The 23373-nt window shown below is 41.2% G+C and overlaps 1 protein-coding gene across 1 annotated transcript; it reads left to right on the top strand.

Moving 5' to 3' along the window:
* Positions 1 to 965: 965 nt before the first annotated feature.
* tbc1d2b (TBC1 domain family member 2B) lies at positions 966 to 23215 on the top strand. The gene is made up of 13 exons (XM_023955790.1): positions 966 to 1515; positions 2014 to 2164; positions 8777 to 8951; positions 12857 to 13011; positions 13097 to 13332; positions 14041 to 14460; positions 14532 to 14642; positions 14789 to 14985; positions 15875 to 16369; positions 16455 to 16572; positions 16649 to 16834; positions 20358 to 20479; positions 21630 to 23215. The coding sequence occupies exons 1-13, from the start codon at positions 1165 to 1167 to the stop codon at positions 21823 to 21825; spliced, it is 2913 nt and encodes a 970-aa protein (XP_023811558.1). The 5' UTR covers positions 966 to 1164; the 3' UTR covers positions 21826 to 23215.
* Positions 23216 to 23373: the final 158 nt, after the last annotated feature.

Below are 23373 nucleotides of genomic sequence, written 5' to 3'. Positions count from 1 at the left end.
GTTGGACCTAAAAATAAATAAATAAGACTAGATTTACCACTCAGAATTCAGCTTTTTGGACAGTTTCAGGTTCATTGTAGAATTATTGTGTCATGTAATCAAAAATATGTTGCTAAAAATAGGAAACTGGGGCTGTACTTCAAAGATGGATGCCAAGGATTAAAAGAATAATTGTTTTAAAGATAAATTACCGGTAATAAAGCACATTGTAACACAGATAAAAAAAAAAGCTCGAAAAGGTTTCAGACTACTAAGGGTTAACCCAAAGTCGTGACTGCAATTCTGTTCCTTTTTTCGCCAACCTGCTTATTACTTCCTTATCTGGCTTTACTAAGCTAAAATGCAAACAAATGTATGCAAATATATACGTACAGTAAACACGTGCAAGTTTCCAAGAAGCTTTATTACAGACTCAAGGTCCATTTGCCACAATATACACAAAACATATAAAAGATTTAAGGATAAAAATAAAACACTCAAGTAAAAAAAAAACAATGTCATAAAAGTATAAAAAGCAATGCCATGGAAGTTTAAAAACAATGACATAAACTTAATAAAAAGACTAAAACTTCTGACTAAAAAAAAAAAAATTAAAAGTAAAAAAAACAACAACCTGCAACTACTTTACATTGGTGAGACTTAAAATGATTTTATTATTTGAAGCATTAAGATGATAAATAAAGCCATAGATAAAATAAAGCTTGGAGAGTATTAACTCTTGCACCAACGCACAATCTGCTTGCGCTGCACCACCGAGGCTGTTTTAATATAAATCCTTAGGGCATCATTATTATAATGATATTATGAACCATTATAGAACATCTAGCATGAGGAAGCTACAGGTTACCTATAGGCAATATACAAAGGTGTGCAAAGGTGTGCAGTAAGTGTGCAATAAGTTTTGAATAAAATAAGATTGTCAAGAATAAAGCAAGAATAAAACTTAAATAATCTAGTTTCCATTTACCTTTTTAAAATTTTATTTCTTTGTCCTGTAGTTGATTTCATCGTGTAAAACACTGCCACCTAGCGGCTCTCTTTCGTAACACTCACCTCCAATTTGACTCAATTTCCCATCAGCCCTCGAGTCAGAAGGAAGGCGGTCATGTGGACGAAAACAGGAGTGGGCATCCGCCGCGCTGCACAACGCAACTTCGAGGAAAGATGCACGAAGTGGAGGATGGCGGCGAGGCAAACGTCTGCTCGGACCCCCGGCTCGTTCCCTTCAAGTCTCTAGATGAGGCCGAGATCATAGAAGAAGGCGGGAAGCAGGAGCAGGCCTCCAGACTCTGCGGATACTTGAGCAAACTGTCCGGCAAGGGACCCCTGAGGGGTTTCAAGCCGCGGTGGTTCGTGTACGACCCGAGAAAATGTTACTTGTATTACTTCAAAACTCCCCAGGATGCATTGCCGCTTGGACACATCGAAATAGGCGATGCGTACTTCAGCTACAACGTGGAGGGAGAGGAGGGTCAGTTTTCGGTCTGCACCGCCGAGAAAGAGTTCCTCTTGAAGGTAAACGAAGAAGAAAAAAAACTTTTCAGCTTTCTGTCATCAGTTTGCTTCCTCCCTCAGTCCCTGTGTTTGTAACACTAGTAGCAGGGCAGCAGGCACGCCCTTTGGAGCACTTCTGTTTTTCTTTGCACTAAACTGTAAAGCTAACATCAGTTTTGACCTCGAGGGGTTTAGTTAGCAGGTTACTGTGCACGCGCTGTTTGTGTTTAGGCTGGGGTGAGGTGTAGGTGTAGACAGTCACAGGCGCTCACGTGACGCTGCTGAAGTCATGTGACATCCCCAGGTGGTGGCCCCACTCCTCAGCAGATGGTGTCACTGGGCAATGCCCCAACGGCTTGTCCAGCCCAAGGCTGCAACTGAAATCTGTGCTCACTGCTGTGACTCGCCTCCGTAGAAATTCAGTGGAGAAAAAAAACAATTGAACTGAAACTCTGAAAAGGTGACGTTCTGTCTGTAGGTGAATGACCTTAAGTTATTTTTTGGTGCACTTTTTTTTAGGCCCCTAGCCGACAATTGATGAACTACTGGCTCCAGCAGCTGCAGCAGAAACGCTGGGAGTTCAGCAATGCTCGAGGCAGCGGCCATAGAGACAGTTGGAGCTCCCCGACTACGGCATTTCCCCTCACCGGCCTTGTAGGCAAAGATAACGGTAGGGACCCAAGAATTGTACATTTGTGACACACTGCTCCATCTCATTCCCTGTTCCATATGGAAGTAAACTTCTGTTGACACTAGGGATGCAACCATACATAAGTGTGCAACGATGAATTGACTTCATTGGTTTATATTACTACGATCCAACCAAATCAATCTGTCCGGGTTAAAATCAACCTATAATATTATAACATTGTTTCAAAATGAAATAAATCGATTGTTAATATTGGAAAATACCCTTTGGATTGAGACACGGTAGGTTTATTTTACTATAACGTAAAAACGAGCATGCGTGTAGTAAAAAAGCATCAAGCCATCATTCCAGTCGAATGTGTGGAAAAACTCTAAATTAAGTTACACTAGTTACATTTTTGGCTTGATTGGATCAATTTTAGGTCAGTGAATTGGATCGAATCAGATTAATTAATATTGACTATGAATCGGATCAGCAACCACAAATTATGATGTGAATTGAGTCTTTGGTAAAATGAATCATTACACTCCTTTCAATAGTTTTTTTTTTTTAATGATTTGGTACAAACGCCGCCTTTTGGGTCACAGTTTTGTTTCGGTTTGATATAGGTTTTTTTTGTTGTGTTTTTTTACAAAACCATAACAAACCCCCAAAATTTTTAAATCAGCCAGTACGCAAATGAGGGACAAAAGCCTTAAGCCTGGTGTAATGTAATAAAACATTAAGTAATACGTTCTTAAATTCAGAACAAAACCTGTTTGACACTTTCATAGTAAACACACTAGCATGCAGTAGGGATGCAACAGTTTATTTTTCTCACGACTTGGTTCAATGATGCAACAAACTGGTTGGTTTCGGTTCAGAATTGTGGCATCTCTAGTTGACACCAAATAAATGTTAATTCAGAAAGGCTCAGTTGACACTACAAAGAGCATGAGGAAGAGTTTTTCAGATGAAGGCTTAAAATGAAGAGCTTATGTTAAACACATTAAGGGACAAGTTTTTGTAATATTCAGTTAATATCAACATACATTATATGGTGTAGTTCATTTTATATGTATATATTTTGGAGGTTTTCAAGCTTAAAAAATTAGGGTTAAGGGAAAACTTCACACCTAATTCCTGTTTAAAAACCTACTTGGATCATCATTAGCCGCGTTTACATGGGCAAAAGTAATCGGAATGAACGCCTGATCGGAAAGAAAATGCGTCATGTAAACGCGCCGTTCGGAATACTCTGCCCCGGTCAGACTCATTCGGATCAGAATTTCTTTCCGATTGAGATAGGTGGGTTATACCGATCGTTTATCCGATCGTGGAGCATGTAAACGGTCATTCCGATCGTGTGTCACTACTGCTCTGGTTTACGTCACGCATAGACGGTGTTTGGCTGTGAGAAAGCTCATACAGGACCGTCCAGCTCTGCGGACGCCCCGTGAAAAGCGCCGCTCCGCTCTCGCCCCGCTGGCTCTCCCCTCTCTTACACCCCTTACGAAGGGAATGCGGGGAAGGGGCGCTTCGTACCCCCCGACGCTCACTCGGTCCACTGGCACCCGAGTGAACAGAGGAGCTGGATTAATAATTTTGTGTCCGAGGGGGGAGGATGCTTTGTTACGTGTGCGTTTTTTTATGTGTGGGAGAATCCAGACTGCGAGCCGCGCCGCCGCTCTGGGTTAGCGGCTGCAGGACTCAGGAGGAACGGTGTTCGAACAGACTGAGCTCCGGCCGCTAGCTCAGAGTGGCTTTGGTTGGGGCGGTCTGTGTGAACTTTTCAGAGCAGAAATCAGAGCAGAAATAAATGTCGCGGGGTTTCACGTGGATTTGTGTTTCCAGTTGTGTCCCGACAAAATAAAGGCTGCTGTTATTTCCAGACATTTATGTGCGCTAATATGCAGATTGCTGCGTTTGTCGCACGGTCCTGGATTCTCGTGTCCATCAAGGCTAACGTTGTTAGCCCGTGTTAGCCTGTCCTCAGCCTTCTTCCAGCTGTTTCATTCACAAAACAGCACTGACCACACAGATTAAATATAACGATGAGCGAACAGGCGCTTCATAATATTCATGACATTAATAAAAGCACGTTTGAAAGGTCGTCTCGTATTACGGAGCTGCAGCACATGCTGTCTCTCTGTGGCAGCGGTTTGTTTACAACGGGATCTAGTTCCGCATCCGGGTGATTTTACACTACTGCACAGTGCGCATGCCCAGATTATTCATTCCGAACGAAAGCGTGAGCCATGGGAACGTTTGTTCTAATCGGAAAAAGGTTTTCTGTGCCCATGTGCACGGGTGAATTTTAACCCGACCATTGATCCGATCAAGATATTCTGCCCATGTAACCGCGGCTATTGGTCCATTTCAAAAGCATTTACAGTGGTCTTTTAATTATGATGGTGCAGTTTTTAGCCCAATACTTAAAACCTCCACATTGCTGAGAGCTCTCTGTTTACATGCTTTCCTGCTAGCTTACACCCCCCCAAACTAACATTACCGGTGCAACAATAGTTTTTTTTGTTTTTTAGCCCAATACTTAAAACCTGTCATTTTCTAGGACATAGTTCCTGCAGTAGTTCATCAGAAATTCACCTGAGTTGTGGGCAGGACCGTTGGTGCACTGCGACCCCGCTCCCCTTCCTCTCTACATTGCTTTGTTTACATATTTTCCTGCTAGTTCACACCCCCCCAAACTAACATTACCGGTGCAACAACAACAAGCAATATTGGAGCTATCCAGCCGTACAGTTTTGGCCCAGATACCAGCTCAGACGAGGAAAACCTTAAAATACACGGATCTATTTGGAGCGGAGCAAGAAGCTTGTGTCCCGCCCAGCCAGCAGTGATTTCTGCTCCTGATTTACAATTTGAATCACGAAATAGTCACAAATTCAGTTTTAAGCTTAATTTTCTTTATATATGTCCTCCATCATCAAAACAATGTCACAAGATAATGTTAAAAACAGCAAAAACATTTATTTATTTTTTATCAGAAAGGGTCTTTAAGGCTTTTTTGAGTCCTAGAGTTGAACTCCACAGATTAAGGTAAGTATTTACCAAAAATGAGTCTGTGAAACAGGACCAAAACAAACCAAACAATCCCTCTTAAAGTTGGTGCGTGTGAGCATTCCTTAAGGCCTGAGCGGGACACAACACAAAGCCTGTCTCCTCCAACCAAGGAAGCCAAGATAGACGCACAAAAAACAGCTTATCTTGCAAAAACTCATCTAAGCAATAAAAGAAGATAGCCTCAGGTATGCAGGGTGACTTGGGTGAAGGAAAGAAAATAGGTTTGAGACAGCAACTCCCGATTTTAGAAAATAACATTTGGTTCCAAATGTGTTTCACATTAACTGTTTGCTTAGAAAAACTTAAAGATGCTGCAGGAAAAGGACGTCAAAACATCAGATGCACCAAAACACATTATTTCCTATGGAGGAACTCTTTATTCCATAGCTTGTGAAAATATAAAAAGCACTCTTTTAAAGATCACTATTATAAGCATTTGGTGAGAAGTCTCATCTAACCCCACCCAAATGCCTGTGTGGGGTGTCCATCACTGTTCAGTAAAAAGATTCCCTTTAAACATTAATTGTACACAATTTCAATGCCACAGATTAAATAATAGTCTGGGGTTTATAGTAATTCTGCCCCATTTCACACCCCCATAATGATGGTAGGGCGAAAAATTGTTTGAAACTAGATTTAAGTCTCTATCTTTCTTGTAAAGCTTAAGCTACAGTCACACCGCCCTCAGCAACGTCTGTTCAGGCAACCACTTCCAAAACTCTATGGAAACACGCCAAAATATGCGGGTCAGGCTTACATGTCTAAAAGTTTCGCAATCGCGCGTCACTATGCACGTCGAACTTGGACCAACCTGGGACTCTGATTTGATAGTGGCGTTTGGGTAATCCTTAATACACAGAAGCTCCACTTGTTCTAAAATCGATCATGGAGGAGAAATGAATAATTGTGGTTTGTCCCAGGGCGGAATTTTATGACACCAAGTCTTTCAAATATTAAAATCGAGCTGTGAAAGAAACAGGATTCGCAATATTTGTGCGGCTTTGACATTTCACACCGATCCTCCTCCGCTGTAGGTACATGTGCTAGTATCAAGTAGCGACAGTCCAGTATGAACACTATTGTAAAAGTGTATTTAAGATGCTCAGTGCTGGCTATTAAGTTTTTTTTCCAACAAAGCAGCTTTAAGGTCGGTATACGAGTCTGCTTTTTCCTCATCCATAGCTGTGTAGGCCTCCAATGCCTTTCCTGGCAGTAGTGGGATGAATCTGCAGGCCCACTCAACCTCTATCAACCTCCAAGTTTTTGCAATGCGCCTAAAACGCAGTAAATAGTTCTGAATGTTTTCACCTGATTGAAAAGGACGTATTTTGGCCTCAGTGTTAAATCGTCTGTCTGATCCCCTGTTTTCATTGTCTGAATACTGAGGTGAGGCCTCAACTGACCTCTGGGACTGCTGTGTGGCTGGGGTAGGTAAATCCTCTCACACTGCTGGCACTCACTGGTCTTGGACTGACACCCCCCGCTTGTTGTGATGTTAATGGTGCATCTGGTTGGGGCTGAAGGGATATCATCAGGTGTCACCGTTCCTCCAGAACCCCCTCCTCTCTGTGCTGCTGTGCTTCCAGAAAGTCATTAACCAGGTTAATCAGCTCCCCACCTGCAGCACCTGATGAGACAGATTTGGGCTTTGGGCGCCCCTCTCCCTCCGACGATGAAGTAGATGAATTGGGCAGCACACATTCGGAGGTCTCACCCTGGTGTGGAGTGGCTTGTAGATCTCCTTCCAGCAGTTTCTCCTGGGTACAAAGTTCACTCCTCCACATTGCAGAGTGTTTACCTCCACGACTGGCCATCTAATCCCACTTCTGACGCCACATGTGAAGGGATTCTTCTTAGCAGTGAAGAAATAAAACACTTGGAAATAAGATGACTGAGCCAGCAGACTCCAAAGATCAAACAATTGGATTCTATTGTTCCCCCCCAAAAAAAATCAAAGAAAGAATACAGCTGATTCTGAGTGAGCCTGTTGGCACCACTGACACCAAGACTGCTTTCTCTCAACTGGGAAAAGTTCACTCGTTACAAAGGTTTAGCCCCACCCACAGGCCAATTAACCACACACTTCTTTAAAAGACATTCCTGCTTTGCAACCAGGAGGATTCTTAAACATAACTCCAAAATTACAGATATTTAACTAAAAAATATAGTAACAAATGAAATACAGAAATAGGTTTGAAACAAAATCAATCGGACAGAGGGAAACAAAGCAACAAAAAAAAAATTCTGACATAAAGTCACTTCCTGTTTCCTGTGAATGTGTATGCTGATGTGTACAATGCTCTGGTTTGGATGTTTGTGGAGGTAACTTAGATGTGAGTAAGATTCTATTTAAAACTAAGTGTGCACCCTTAGAAGTACACAAAATTTGGATATTAAGTTGTGGTAAATGTGAATGATTTGTTTGCCTGGGTGTGTTCTGTGAAAACCATAAACTGCTGCTGGGCTGGGAGAAAAGAGACTAACAAACAATGGAGGCTGGTGTTCAGGCTCTGTCCTGCAACCTGTGACGCTACTTCGTCACTGACTACTTTTTTAAAAGCTGATAGTGGCTACATTTTTCACAACGATCAGCCAAAGGGTCACAAACAGGGACTTTTGCCCTCTGACTTTTTTCTCTCTTCTTTTTTCATTGAGCTGTACATTTGACCCGACATCTCGTATTCACTGTGCAAGCAAACTGACGTGTAATCGCAAACAGATAGAGGTTGTTTGGTCTGAAGGCTCTGCTGTTGTAAGTGCAGTCAGAAGTGCAGTCAGTGCTGGTTGGCTCCAATCCTAACAGTGTTTTTTTTTTCCATTCTTAATGTCTGACTCATTTCTTGATCAAAACATATTTTCAAAAAGAAATCAACCATGTCTTACTTTAGTTGGACCTGTCTATATGAACTGAAAGGCATCTTTTCACTCTCTGTGGGTTTTCTGCATAAGGAAACCTTTTTTATGTTTTCTTAGACAGATGTTTTGAAAGAATAAAATTATCCAGAAACATCTGGTTGGGAAAATTCCTAGATGGAATTGCCGCTCTTCCACGGTCCAGAGATGTTTCTGAAGGCTTATCAAAAGGGAGGTCAGAAATTTAGACTAAATACCCGTATAGTGGCAGTGATGAGCAGTGATAACACAAGTATTTGTGTTTTTGAACACGCACATTTGTTTGTATTGACACATGAAAAGAAAGAACTTAAAGTTTTTTCATCCAGCTGTACAAAAGAATGTAATTTTTAAATTTTCTGATTAAAATAAAGAGCTGCATATGTTTCATCTTTTGACTTTTGGTCATTAAATGTGTCTATTGTTGTACGCTGAGTTGCTACGTTTGCAGTGTGTACCTTTAACATTTTTTTTTTGACATTCTTTGTGTTCTCTCTGACTTACAAAAGCTTGATCTTTTGCAATGAGGGGATTCTCCTTCTTGTAAATGTTTTTTTTTTAACCCAAAGGTTACTTCCTGCCATTTTTGAAGTCATTTAGGCTCACACCATTTCCCTTAAGTCAAGCTCCTGTGGTATTTTGACATAATTTCCTAACAAACTCGTTGCTGTGTTGTAGACGCGCCGGTCTTTGAGCATCTCGGTGAGGGCATGGAAAAAGTCCGCAGTGACTTCGCCATGGAAACGGAGATCGGTGTGGAAGATCTTGTCGGGCTCCACTTGGCCAGAGGGCCGTCTGCTGCGGGCAACAGCAACCTCAACTTCTCCCTGAAAAACCTGGGGACAGAACTCAGGTAAAGGCAGAGTGATACGTACTGTGCTTTAACAAAATGAAGTGAAAAAGTGAGAGTATGGTTCTGCATTTTGTGTTACAACTGAAAACAATGTGAGAGTTGTTATGAATAGAATTTGACTTATCTGTTGTGTTGCTCACTAGTCTGCAAAGACGGATTATTGCAGATAAGAGAAGCACATATATAACAGCAGCTTCTTGGAAAACACAGAACTTTTATCTGATCAACCACCTTTCTTTTGGCCCCTATGTATTATGGGCATTGTAGTCATATCTATTTGGATTGCTGAATGCCCTTTATAATCTGCGCTGTGTTTTGTTCATTGATATTGCACCTTACGGTCTTAGAAATGTAGCATTAATGTGCAAGCTCATAATGTAATCATCCATCCAAGTTTCTTTTCTTTTGAAATAAAATGAAACTTTAACCCTTATGTGGTGTTCGGGTCTGTGGGACCCGTTTTCATTTTTTATCAAAAGAAAAATGATACAATTAATTAATTTTTCAAACTCAGACTCACTGGCCTTGGCTCATTTTCTGTGAAGAACATATATCAGAACACATTTTTAATGACCACACACCGTATACCCCCCCAACACATTTCTATTACATATAAGATGTTCGGGTCCACTGGACCCGGGGCTAATAGAAGGGTGGAAATTGATGTTTTATGTACCTACACTCTGTCCTCCACCTGTCTGGGCCTGCTGTGTGTGTGTGGGTGTGTGTGTGTGTGACCAGTGAGAAAGAGAGAGAGAGAGTGGCAGAGAGAGAAAGATTCACTGTAAATGTGAGTTCTGTTTCTGCACCTGCGGTTCCCGCACAAGGTTGCAACATTGTTAGAATAATTCAAGCATCAACTCTGTCTGCTCTCTTTCTCCCACACATTTGACCATTTGACTTTCTTGCGGGAATCTTTAATATCTCAATCTTTATCGGCTACAAATTGGAGGCGGGACACTATAAATATAGCTTTGCCAGTGTGGTTTCTTATCACAACTGATCAAAATGGCCAAAAGACTTTCTGCGCAGAGGGCCCTGGAATTGATTTTAGAAGAGAGAGACTTTTTGAGGATGATGAAGAGGGAGACGATTCAGAAGAGGAGATTTCAGAATTAGAGGATCACATTTCTGAAAATTCAGAGTCTTGACATTGACTCTGAAGAAGATGATTAGATTGGGGCGGCCGTGGTGCAGCGGTAGGGCGGTCGACCCATGATCGTAATATTGCAGGTTCGATTCCCGCCTTGCACACCCATGAGTCGAAGTGTCCTTGGGCAAGACTCTGAACCCCACCTTGCCTCTGGTGGTAGGCGGGCGCCTGTGTTTGGCAGTGGAGCCGCCACCAGTGTCTGAATGTGTGAGTGAATGTGTGTGTGACTGGGTGAATGGGTCTGTGACTGTAAAGGGTTTTGTCCTTGTAGGAAGAAAGGCGCTATATAAATATACGCAATTTACCATTTACCATTTGATTGAGCATCAGCCAGTTCCAAAACGAAGCCATCAGCACCCAGCCACAGGACCAGGCCGTCAGCAGCCAGGACCATGTGTTGTACAGGCTAGTGGCTAAAAGGCCATGTGTTCAATGGGGCTGATGTGTTGTCTTGACTAATAGGTTTACTCTGTGTTCAGCTTGTGTTGTGCACCTGAATGGGTTCAGTTTCTGTGTTCAAATAAATAAAAGTCAGTAGTTTTGAAAAACCCTTGCTTCACTTGAAAATTTGTTTCCACTCATATCTTGATTTTAATTGATTTTCTTTATCACGTTTTAGATAATGAGTTATGAATGTGATCTAACAAAGGTAAAGGGCAAATATTAACCAAATATACTGATTGTAATTGGATGAGGTAAACATCTGTCGAGTATTTTAACATCAAAGTGTTTGATTGTGAGGCATTAAAAACCACAACGTGCAACGGGTCCACCAGACCCACGAACACTGGCTGAGTAACAACAATATGAACACCACACAAGGGTTAAATATATACAGTGCTCCTCGCTATATTGCATTTCACCTTTTCCCGTCACGCTGTTTAGCTGATTTTGGGGGGGTGTAAAGTGGTAAAAATAGCAGCAGCGGTTTCAGCAGTCTTAGACCGTGTTGTTGTGTAGCCTGACTGCTGTTGGGACGAAGGACCTCTGGTACCGTTCCTCTTTGCACGGGGGGTGCAGCAGTCTTCAGCTGAATGAGCTACTCATGGTCCTAACCGTCACACACAGATGATGGGAGGGGTTGTTTCGGATGCTGGATAGCTTGGTCAGCATCCTCCTCTCACCTACAGAGTCCACAGAGTAATCTCCTCCTTGCCATGTCTACTGCACAAATGCATTCATTTTAAATAAATCTTTGATCGCGATCAGATCTTTTTCATTCTATAAAACTGGATTTATTTTTCTGCAAAGGTTTGAATTCTGAGAACTTAAATGAGAGAGGATATTGTGAAAATGTTCATGTTTGTCTGAGAAAAGTGTAGAAAGTATATAGCCAGTGATTTTACATCCTGGAATAGAAAAAAACTTTATTGATCGATCCCATAAAGGGGAAAATAATTTGTTACTATAGCTATTTTAAAAACATCAGTTGGTAGGTAAAACTAAAAATAAACCTAAAAAATTACAACAATTAAAACATCTATATTAATTGTAAAAGATAAAGACGACTACTTTGTGGCTTTCACCAATTGCAAGTTATTTTTAGAATACTACTGCAATAAATTAGGCAACACTCTATTTAAGAAACCTGTAATTTTCACAAATGCATTCATTTTAAATTTTGCTCCCTTTGTTGAAGTTGTAAGTTGCAACTGTTGTCGAATTTGCTTACAAATTTGGTTGAATTTTTTGGGGGTTTTGTGCTTTTTTTCAGTGTTCTGACGGTTGTTGTTGCTTGTTTTCATCAGAAACTTGGAAAAGTGGAAGTGTCGCCACATTCAATACTGGATGACAAATGAAACTTTTCCATGTCTCCCAAGTTAGTCCTGGGGCTAGAAAGCTTTTTGGTACTGTTTTTGAAACATCATTTTCCACAATATTAAGCACAAAAAAACAAATGATTCTAAAACTAAGCTAACACAGTAGGCGGTCTAATTGATTTTAAACTCAAAGTAGATTAAAAATGTTTTTTTTTATGTTCTCCATTGAGAGCTTAGTATTTTATAAAGATGTAGTAAAAAGGAGGAGTCCACAACAGTTGTTCGTCGCCCGGCCTATTTAAAAAAGGTCAAAGTCAAGTCAAAGTCGGCTTTATTGTCAAATGTACTGCATCCATAAAGACGTACAGCACAGATGAAATTGCTTTCCTCTCACCCCACAGTGCAAGCAGCATATAAAAAATCAATAAATAAACGACTTAAAAAATAGATAAAAAGACAGCAATAATAAGCTTGTAGGACGGAGTGGAGGGGCCAGAGGGGGGAGGGCAGGGAGGGAGTTGAGTGTCCTTATCGCCTGATGGAGGAAACTGTCTTTTAGTCTGCTGGTTCTGGCCTGCAGACTTTGCAGCCTCCTCCCTGATGGCAGCAGGTTGAAGTGTCTCTGGGATGGGTGTGAGGGGTCCCCTGCAATCCTGATGGCTTTGCGGGTGAGGCGGAAGCGGTAAATGTCCGAGAGGCCAGTAAGAGGGACACCAACGATCTTCTCAGCTGTTCTCACAATGTGCTGCAGAGTCTTCCGGCAGGACGCGTTGCAGGCTCCGTACCACACGGTGATGCAGCTGGTCAGGATGCTCTCGATGGCCCCCCTGTAGAAGGTCTGCATGATGGGGGGAGGAGCTCTGGCCCTCTTCAGTTTGCGGAGGAAGTACAGGCGTTGTTGGGCTTTCTTGGCGAGTGATGCAGTGTTTTGGTTCCAAGAAGGTATGGCGCATCAGGTTGCTCTATGTGAATTTAACTTGCTTCTGTTTCAGGAACTCCATGTCTTACCTGCGACCCGGCAGACTCGCCGATCACAGACGCAGCGTGTTTTACACCGGCAACAGCAACGCCACGGAGGACTGGGAGATGTTGGACGCTCCACCCAAGGACTTCTCTGAGCATAAACATCAGCCAGATACACACAGGCGTAAGTGCTGCTTTCCCTCTGGCCAGAGTTCACCGCTTGCATTCCTCAGACACGCTTTTTCTCCTCTCTAATTCTTTTGGATCAGGTTTCACTTTTGACTTTGGACGCAGCTCCACGCGGTCTAAGAGGCCTCTGCTTCGAGACCTAATGGCTCCTGGGAGGTTTGGTCGCAACGAGGCGCGTAGCCCCGACCACTCGCCAGTGGAATGCAACGGCAGCAAACCTTTGGATTTGCAGCTCTGCCTCCAGAACCTGCAGGTGGAACTAAACCAGATGCAGCAGGAACAGCTGAGACTCCAAGAGGAGCTGGTCGCACAGAAGGTGAAGTTTTTTCTCTAAATTCTGTTACTGAAAAGATAAAATGATCAGAACTCTGCAATGGTAGTAATAGTAAATCAGATATTTCACTAATTTAGTGGACTTAGCAAGTGTTTGTATTGGAAACCCTGGGTTTAAAACCAAGACACTGTAAGTGTGGAGCAGAATTTAGGGATCGACTGAGAGGAAGGGCAGTACCTAAAAGTTGTGTTTTGTTGTTTTTAGTATGCTCTTGTGGCCTTTTTCTTAAGACTGTCTACATATAGAATTAAAATTAGGCTTACAACTGCACATTTCTGTATTTCTTCATTCAAATTGCTGTGATTCCAGAGCAGACGGCCATCGGAAAAAAGAGCGTATTTGTGACATAGAAGATAGGTTTGGCGTCCCACCAAAAAAACTAAGTCCTAGAAATGATATAATCATAATTAAAAGAGCACTGGGAACACTTTTACAATAGACCAAAAGATGATCAGAGTGGGACTGACAGAACTATAATGCACACAATAATGTATAATATAAAAAACAGTGACCCAAATACTTCCCCATGACAAAGATTTGGTTCTGAGAGGAGTAAACCCAGTGCCCATTGATGCAAATGTTCAAGCGTTCAGTTCCAAGCACAAGCAGAGTTTTATAAAGTCCAGCTGGGACATAGAAAACATGTTAACTGACTGTCTAACTGTATTACTTTGAATCTCTTTTTTTCAGGAGATGGTCAGGCTTCTCCAACAGACTTTGAGAACATCGCAGTGTGAGAGACTTCCAGTTTGCTCCCGGGCCCCAGACCCAAACGCAGCCACTGAGCAAAGCCAGCCATCGGCTCTGACACAGGAGGAAGCTGCTCAGCTGGAGGCCCGGCTTCAGGAACGAGATGAACAGATTCCAGCCCTGTGCGGCCACATGGAGCGTCTCTCCCTGGAGAAGGAGAGCCTGCAGCAAGAGCTGAAGGCCCTGAAAATCAAGGTGGGCGAGATGAACGACCAGCTGGGGATGCTCATGGAGACCATCCAGGCTAAAGATGAGATGATCATGAAGCTGTCGCAAGAAAGCTCAACGCCGACCGGAAACACAAACGGATCCGGTTCACCACAGCCTCACAAAGACCAGCAGGAGCTGGGTGTCCTCAAGGTGCGCCTTTATGAAGCTGCTCCGACCTCTAATAAAATCAGTTTTCACACTTTCTGTTTCTTCATTTACAGGACAGTCTTCAAGGTTACAAATCCCAGAACAAGTTTCTGAACAAAGAGATCCTGGAGCTGACGGTGTTACGCAGAAACGCAGAGAGCCGAGAGAAAGCTTTCGAAGCAAAGGTGCTGTCTTGTTTGTGCTTTCTAATGGTGCTTTGCCATTGTGGTAAAAGAAGCAGGAAGTTTGACTGGCATAAGGGGAAGTCCATTGTTGAACTATTCTGAGGCTCCACAAACCTAAGAACTGTTCTTTTTCTTCTTTGCTGCAGTGCACGGCTCTGGAGGCCAGGCTGTGTCAGGTGGAGAGTAAATATTTGGTTTTGCTTCAAGAGGTGAAGAACCCAGTGTGTTCGACACAAGAGCAGAACCCCGCCAGCGAGGTCATCTCCAGGCTGTTGGAGGACGCACTGCAGGTGGAGAGCCCAGACCAGCAGGATCATCCCATCTTCAAGCCAAACACTGTCAGGTAACAAACTCCACCAGATAGCTGTGAAGGAGATTTCAGGTCATTTGAAACCTAAACAACATCAGATCCAAAAACACTGAAGTCACAAGACCTGTTTTCCTTAATAAACAGCAACCGTCTGTTATATTTAACTGGAAAATCTTGCTCCAGGGCTTGATGTCTCTATTTACCACCTTGAGCAAGTTCAGGCTCATATTTTGTGGCTTGAATATGTTTTCTAAAATTAAAAAAAGCAATCCTAAATAGAAAGAATTCAAAGAATTGGCTGGTTTTGTTGACACGTTCTAAATATTGATATTACTTAACTTGCTCAAAAAAAAAATTGATTCATGATTTTTCCTAATGAAACAAAGTTTTGCACATATTTTAACTTTTGATACTTGATCAATTTTTGCTATAAAGATTTTTGAATCAGTGTTATGTTTATTTTACTGATATAGTATTATTTATTTTAATCATATATATGATTTTTATAATTAACATAATCTGCATATATTTTTGATAACTGATTTGCATTTGCAATGTTGATTTCTAAAATAGATATTTTTTATACATTATTTTAAGGAATTCATTTTTGTCATGTTCTTTATTGATACTTCAGGATTCTTAATCCTGTCTGTTATTATCCTGTCGGATAATAAGTCATGTAATAACTTGGGGTGGGATTATATAAGTTCGCTTCCTTCCACTCCCTTTCAAGCAATATTTATTAATATGTCTAATTATCCTAAGTTTGATACGTCTTTGTATGAATGAATAACTGATGATTGTATTGTTTTTGTGTATTATTCTTATTTGATTGCTTGAAATAAACCATTTCAAATCAAAATGAAAAATAAATGAGCTTCAGACACTTGAAAGGTCTTCATCTTGCTTTACATTTTTGCAGTGAATATGATATTTATGGCTTCAAGACGGTCCCTGAGGAGGAGGAAGAGGAGGAGAGGCTTGTTGCAAAGGTGAGAGCCTTGGAGCTGAAGTCACTGTCCATGACGGATCAGGAGGTGTCTGTCGGGGTCAAGTGGGAGAACTTCTTGGCCAGCACGATGAACCGAGACCTGGTGCGTTCCCCTGAGTTAAAGAGCCTGATCCGCTGCGGCGTGCCCCACGAGCACCGCTCCAAAGTGTGGCGCTGGTGCGTCTCCTTCCATGTCAAGAAGTTTCGGGACCACTTGGCTCCAGACTATTATGAGACTTTGCTGAATGTGGCACGAGAAAAGCCCAACCCGGCCTCCAAGCAGATTGAGCTGGACTTGCTGCGTACTCTGCCCAACAACAAGCACTACGCCTCACCGAGTGCGGCCGGTATCCAGAAGCTCAGGAATGTTCTGGTGGCTTTCTCCTGGAGGAATCCAGACATTGGTTACTGTCAGGGCCTGAACAGGTACTCAAATAGTTCTAAAGTTCACTTATTCTATTTTTTGTGCTTATAAATCCTCACTTTTTATCATACTTCATTATTTTTTCAGGCTAGCAGCCATTACTTTGCTCTACTTAGATCAAGAGGATGCTTTCTGGGCCCTGGTGGCCATCGTGGAAGTTTTTATGCCAAGAGACTATTACACCAAGACCCTGTTGGGCTCCCAGGTCAGTAACAGATGCCAGACTGAGGATCCCATCAAGGACCACTAAGATCTAAAGTCATTGTGGTCTGTCTGTACAGGTGGACCAGCGAGTGTTTAAAGACCTGATGAGCGAGAAGCTGCCACGTCTCCACGCCCACTTTGAGCAGCAAATGGTGGATTTCTCCCTCATCACCTTTAACTGGTTTCTGGTGGTGTTTGTGGACAGTGTGGTGAGCGACATCCTCTTCAAGATCTGGGATGCCTTTTTGTTTGAAGGACCAAAGGTAAAAATCAGGGGGAAAAGTGGGATAATGGCACTTTGTTGTTCCCCTTTCGGCCCCAGCCAAGCAGACACTTTGCTTTTACATTTTGAATAGATTTGTTTCAAATATTAGGAAATTTCAAATTATGTTGTTTTTGGTTTTTCTCTATTTCACAGGTCAAAAACAAACAAAATCTAAACAAATAAAATAAATTCCCCTTTTGCTAAAAACAGCTGCTAAAATGGTTATAAATATTTTTGTGAGATTATGAAGGAATGATCTTTCATCTTTTTTAGTTGAGCTGCAGTCAAGACAGTGGAAATGACTGACTTGTTACCTTTTTATTAAAGCATTTTTGTTTAACTGGTATTGTTGGTTTTAAGAAAACATATTTCAAATCTATTATGGAAAATCATAAAACTCAAGAAGTTGAAGTTTTCATTTAAGTCACTGAACTGACTTCTGCTTTTTTCTAGTGGTATATATTAAAGAAAATTTGTCTTTTTTGTGCTACTGTCAGTGATGAAAGTATTTCGGGAATTCCCGGAAATCCGGGTTTTTGAGCAAACCAATCGTATCTTCCGTGAAATAAAGACCTGGGGCCTCATTTATAAAACTTTGCGTAGGATTTGCGTCAGAAGTGGCGTACGGATGAAACATAGGACGTGCGTACGCACAGAAATATTCGGAGTTATAAAACCGTGCGCACGCACATCCTACGCATCTTTCCCTTAATAAATCACAACCAATTCTAAATGCTGCGCAGCTTTTGCGGCCTCATGACACGCCTATAGTTGCCCATAAATAGTCCGTGAAACGCCCACAAATGAATATTCATTGATTGCGAAACCTTGCCAAACACGGAGAGAAAATCAAAAAAACGTAACTTCACTCAATGTGAAGTAGAAGTTATCGTTGGCGAGGTGGAAAAGAGGAGAATAATGTTGTTTGGAGGGCACAGTGTGGGCATTACTCATGCCAAAAAGGCACGTGAGCGGCAAACGGCGGCAGATGCTGTAAATGCTGCAGCCTCAAAACCTCGGACCGTGGCCGAAATAAAAAAGAAAAGGTCGGACATCAAAGTCAAGGCAAAAAAACGTCTAGCGCTGACCCCCCCCCCCCCCACCCCACACACACCCACACCCGTGTCTGCCACGGGTGTGGGGGGGGGGAGACACCGGAGCTGACCCCTCCTGATGAGAGACTGGCGGCAATAATTGGGGAATCCCTTTTAAGTGGAATGGTGACTGAGGCGCAGGGGGACACCGATGCGCCAGATGAACCGGGTGACACACCCCCAAAAGCCCGCAGAGGAAGTCGGAACCGGCTCATAAGCCACTCGTCCTCGTTTGCCAACAAGTCTCCTTGCTGTCTAAAGATGCGTTCACTCCGAATTCTTCCATTTGCCACATCTTCTAATAGCGCAAGATCAGCCATTGTGCGTCATTACGCATTGTGATGGGGCATTTTATTTCCCTACATTTAATTGCATCTGACAAGCTACAGATGTCGGTAATAATCGACGTGGAAATGGGAAATTGATCAGCGCAAATGTAATTTCTTGTAACTTTCTGAATGGTCGAGACATACGCCATACATTGTTTTATCAAAAATAAAACAAACTAAAGGCATATGCATGAATACCATAATTCTGTAGCTTATGAAGAAATGTTTTACTATGAAAACAACTTTCCCTAGTGGACAATTAATGCATCTCTATCTATCCATCTGTCTGTCTGCACCTATATCTGCTCCGCCAGACGGACACATTGACGGGAATATCAGTTTGTACATTATTTCGTTCTGTTAACTATATTATTTATGAGGATGAATTGCACAACATGCCAATATTGCAGAACATATTTCACTTTTCTTTTTGCAAATATGTGTTCATTTGAATTTCTGTTGTAATTTTCGTTTGATTTTTTTGTTTGTTTCACTGCTGATCGATCAAACGGGTGTTCGTGTAGGCTGTTAATTGTAAGACTTGCTTTGTGAAGTCTTCATGTTGTTTATGAGAGGCAGTATTGTCATTTTCACTTTCACATGTTTCTTCCATCTGCCGACGGCGTCGCCGTTTCTCATTTCACCCGTTTTTGTGCGTACGCCTGGGTCAGAGCTTGCGTGGAGGACCGCACATTTTCCCGTCAAGTTTGCTTTTTATAAATCTCAACTATTGCGTAGAGAGTGGCGTGCGCCATCTTTTGTGCGTACGCAACGTTTATAAATGAGGCCCCTGATCTTTACGGACAAATCGCTTTCCGAATGAAAAAAATATCTGAAATCGGCGAATTTTCACTTTATTTGCTATATTTCTCCGTGGAATCGCTTTCTCTATGGGCGTGGCTATCTTGTCTTCGTCTTCCAGGCCTAATTGACCAATGACGGGACGTTTTAGTTGCTTTCGGATGAGAAATGAACTTTTCTCTGAACTGATGTTTTATTCAACCCATCGGGACGATCAGCATATATATATCGCCGAATCTTGACTGCAGCGGTGGTGCTGCGCGACACGGACTGTATGCAGCGTGATGCGGCGCGTAACATACAGTCCGCTTTTTGTGAGTTTTTCTTGATCTGACTGCAGAATAACCAACGACATTGATCAAAACTGAAACATTTGAATACATTTCTCTAGTTTATTTGTCTTTCCTAATTACCATGATTTAGTTCAGTTTTGCTCAAAAACATTATTGACATTAATTATAAGTATTTGGTGGTTTGGATCCACACTCCCTTAAAAAAGAATGTTTACCATGTTTAATTTTGTTTGTATGTTTGTTTTGATATTTCCCAGATTACTAAATATTGGTGTTAAAGAATAATGTATTATGTTATAGAAAGATAGTTTAAAGGAAATCCCATATTTTGATGTAATTATAGTTTGAGAAAACAGTATTTCTAAAGCAGAAGTCGTTCAAATAAATGAGGTACTTTCATGGAATATCATAGTTACAGGTGTTCTTTTTGCCATTTGGGGCTTTGATGTTACTATATTTTAGCAATTGTATGTTTTGCAGCTTTTAGGAAAATCTTAGATTGTAGGATTGTGTTACTTTTAGCAATTTTCCAAATTCGGTTTTAGGTCCAGCAAGTCCTTAATGGCAAGTCAAACTAGGGGTTTGAATGACAAATCATGAGGCTCCAATTCGTCTTAGTTTCTTTATTAAGAAGTGAATAACTAGCTGCCAGAATGTACCAGAATTTTATCTAAGACCATGTATTTTTCAAAATATTTCGCTCCGCGCCCGCCATATCGCTCAAAGAAAAGTTCAGGGATTTTTTTCCTTGCCTGACTTTTATCACTGCACTGTTGAGCCACATACCATTTTTATTAATTTGCTTTAATGTTTTTGTCACTAAGTTTGGTTATTCAGCACTTTTAATGAATAAGGATTACAAAAAAAACAAAGTCTCACCCTTAAGGTCAAAGTTTGGACTTTTGACCTAAAAGTATGAATCATAATCAGAGAAATGTTGCTCTTCACTCCAGATATTTGGGTTCTTGTCTAAACATGGTATTTGCTCCTCTGTTTGTCCATAGATCATATTTCGATTTGCTCTGGCGCTCTTTAAGTACAAAGAGGAAGAGTTTTTGAAGCTGCACGACTCCACTGCCACCTTCAAATACCTTAGATACTTCACGCGCACAATCCTGGACTCAAGGTAAAGAAGCAGCAGTTTGTTGTTGTTTTTTTGCTGGTTTTTGCAGCTAATCTAAAATGGGCGTTTCCTGTCACACACATAACAGGCTAAAAACATAAGGATTTTTCGATGTGTTCGAAATATTTTGACATACGTGGTTTGTGCTAAATAGCATACCAGGGTTTTTAGATAACCGGGAATGATAAAGAAACTTTGCTCCATTTATTTCAGCCACATTCAATGGTTTCAGAGCAAAAACCGCCACTTTAAGGTCACAGCATCTTAATCCGACTCGTGTCAAGACTTTGAGCTCACAGTTCTTCTAAAGGGGTGGACTTGCTGGTCAAGAACCGATGGAAGCCTATCTCTGCCGGGGTTTTTCTGTTTATTAGTCCCAACGCAGCAAAACAGACCCAGACCATTATAACACCACCACCACATTTGACTGCTGCAATGATGTTGATATATTGCTTCTGGTTTAACCTCAGAGAAATTTCCCCAAAAATCTTCTGAATCAAAATATAAAGACTTTCCAAGCAAGTCATAAACCCCCAAGAACAGGCCTTAGTTGTTTGCATGCAAAGAAGGGAGAAACAAGGATGACTATTTCACATCAATGAATGTTTGCGTGACTTTTTGCAGCCCTGTGCATAACTGACAGCTGGACAAAAACCTCAAACCCAGAAGAGTTTGTTTACATCCTATTTACATCGCCATTACAGCATTTAGCAATGACTGTGTTTTCCTAGTATGGCGTATCCTCAGCAAGATGACAATCATGAGAAAGCAGATTAAACCATACAAAGAACGCCATGGCAGAGGAAGTTTAGAAATTTCACAATAAATCAGGGAATTTACTGCAAGGCAGTAGTTTCACAACAAGATCTGGGCAGCAGGTTTTCTAAATGTTTTTGTGTATGTCTAAATATTTTTTTAAATGAAAAGAGGAAGTATAAAAAAACTGTGGAAACGTCTGCAGATGTATTTTGTTTACCATTAGGGTCCTGAGGTATTTTGTTGACATTTTCAATAAAATATGCAGGGTTGATACATGTGGAGGGGAAGAAATAAATGCAAACTACAATAATAAACATGTGGTTTTAAGACTGTTGTCTTTAAAAGGCGAATAAATCCAATATTAAATATCCACAACCTGTGCTTCTGTTTGCAGAAAGCTGATGAACATTGCATTTGCGGGCATGAACCCATTTCCAATGAAACAGATCCACAACCGCCGCGCCTTTCACTTGGAAAAGGTCCGTCTGGAGTTGACAGAGCTGGAAGCCATCCGGCAGACCTTCCTCAAGGAGAGGGAGACCAGCCAGGACAGACGGAGCTTCGTCAGCGATGACGAGGAGGAGAGCTGAACTCTGGTCGTTTTGGATTTGACTCATTTTTACATTTCTTAACATTGAAGACAAAGAGAGCATTTCCACATTCGGGTGATGCCCTGCATCAGGAAGCTGCTGGAGTTGGTCTCTGCATCAGAGCTGGAAAAAAGAACCCTGTAACATCACATCAGTATTCCTGCCTTTTTTTTTATGTTTCTCTGCTGCACGAGTCTGTTCATGTTTCCACCTTCAATGTACTTAAAAAAAAAACCTGAATCAGTATTTCTAAAATCATGGCTGTGATTTTATTTTTAGTCTTGTTAAAAGTTTTCTTATTTTTATAAGGATAACTTTCATTCTGTTTTTTCTTAAATCTCTATTTTTTTAAGTCTTTAATTTTCTTGCACAAAAAAAAGAAACGATCTTTTTCACAGGTCATCCTGATGTCAAAACTCTGCTGAAACATTACAAATGACTTAAAACAACAAATTGTGAATCAAAATCATTGTTAAGTTGCCAAAAGATCACAAAGTGGAATTTGTATTGTTGATTTGAACTAAGTGTTCAAATTTCACAAGGAAAGAAGTCACAATTTGGCCAGTATTTTCTCATCACAGCATCCAGTTTGACTGGTGCTGATAAAAGCATCTGAAGGGATCAAAACCACTCGGTGTCTACATTTGCATGGGGACAGTTTGCTTAAATATTCCAAGGGTTATTCAAATAGAATTTTCTTAAGACTTTAAGGCCAAACCTGTAGATTCTTTAAATTTAATACACCTTTTGTTTACATGCAGAAAAAAGTGCCAAATGCTGAGAAATATAACTTCCCCATTGTGGGATGAAAAAAGTTTTCTGAGCTCAAAAATGAAAATACGGGTGTAGTAACACCTTTTGTCCTCAGTGTGGCGGTACAACATTTGTTTACATATGTAGAGTTTGACAGCCCTGTTTCAGGTCTGTCAGGCAACAGGCTGGTGATCTGAAAAAAATCACTTAGCTTCTCGTTCAGGTACTCCGCATTCCTCCGCCATGTTTTGTAATTAATTAGCACTTGCAACCTGATCTCTTCCTAAATGGAGCAGGAATAATCCTGTTTATGCCTCCTGACTGACTAAAGTGTGAAAGGTTTTAGGTTGAGAAATGTTTATTTTTAAATGACCCCTCTTGTATGTTGCCAATTGAGGTTTCCCCTTTGAGCTGAAATGTTTACACAGAGCTGCCACTCTCCTCTCTGCTGCTGCTTTTTCTCTGATTTCATACGTTTCCTGTTTATGTTACGGACGAGAATGTCATTTATGTTTGTGAGGGCAGGTCTCTCTGTTTTACCAAAACCTGCCAATAGAATTGTTTTGGATACAAGGCGTTCATCTATGCTGAGAAGTTTTTCATTTAGTTCCCATTTTTTTGTCTTAAAAAAAAAAAAGAAGAAAGAAATAAGCTACATTTAAACAGCTCATTTCTTTTGTGTCTTTCTTTCTGCTGTGTATTGCACAATTCCAATTCAGATCACTTTTGCATGTATTTTATTTTTACTTTTTTCATTATTCATTTCATTTATTAAGAATAGTATACTCTGTTTAT

This window comes from Oryzias latipes, chromosome 6, assembly GCF_002234675.1.
Source record: "Oryzias latipes chromosome 6, ASM223467v1".
Lineage (NCBI taxonomy): Eukaryota > Metazoa > Chordata > Actinopteri > Beloniformes > Adrianichthyidae > Oryzias > Oryzias latipes.
Note: the sequence above shows the minus strand (reverse complement) of the source record. Positions and strands in the feature narration are given on the sequence as shown.

Excerpts from the sequence above, each read along its gene's own strand:
- tbc1d2b (XM_023955790.1), top strand. The coding sequence starts at position 1,165 with ATGCACGAAGTGGAGGATGGCGGCGAGGCAAACGTCTGCTCGGACCCC. Across the intron at positions 13,333-14,040 it reads AGGAGCTGGTCGCACAGAAG|GAGATGGTCAGGCTTCTCCA; the intron begins GTGAAGTTTTTT and ends TCTTTTTTTCAG. Across the intron at positions 14,461-14,531 it reads AGGAGCTGGGTGTCCTCAAG|GACAGTCTTCAAGGTTACAA; the intron begins GTGCGCCTTTAT and ends CTTCATTTACAG.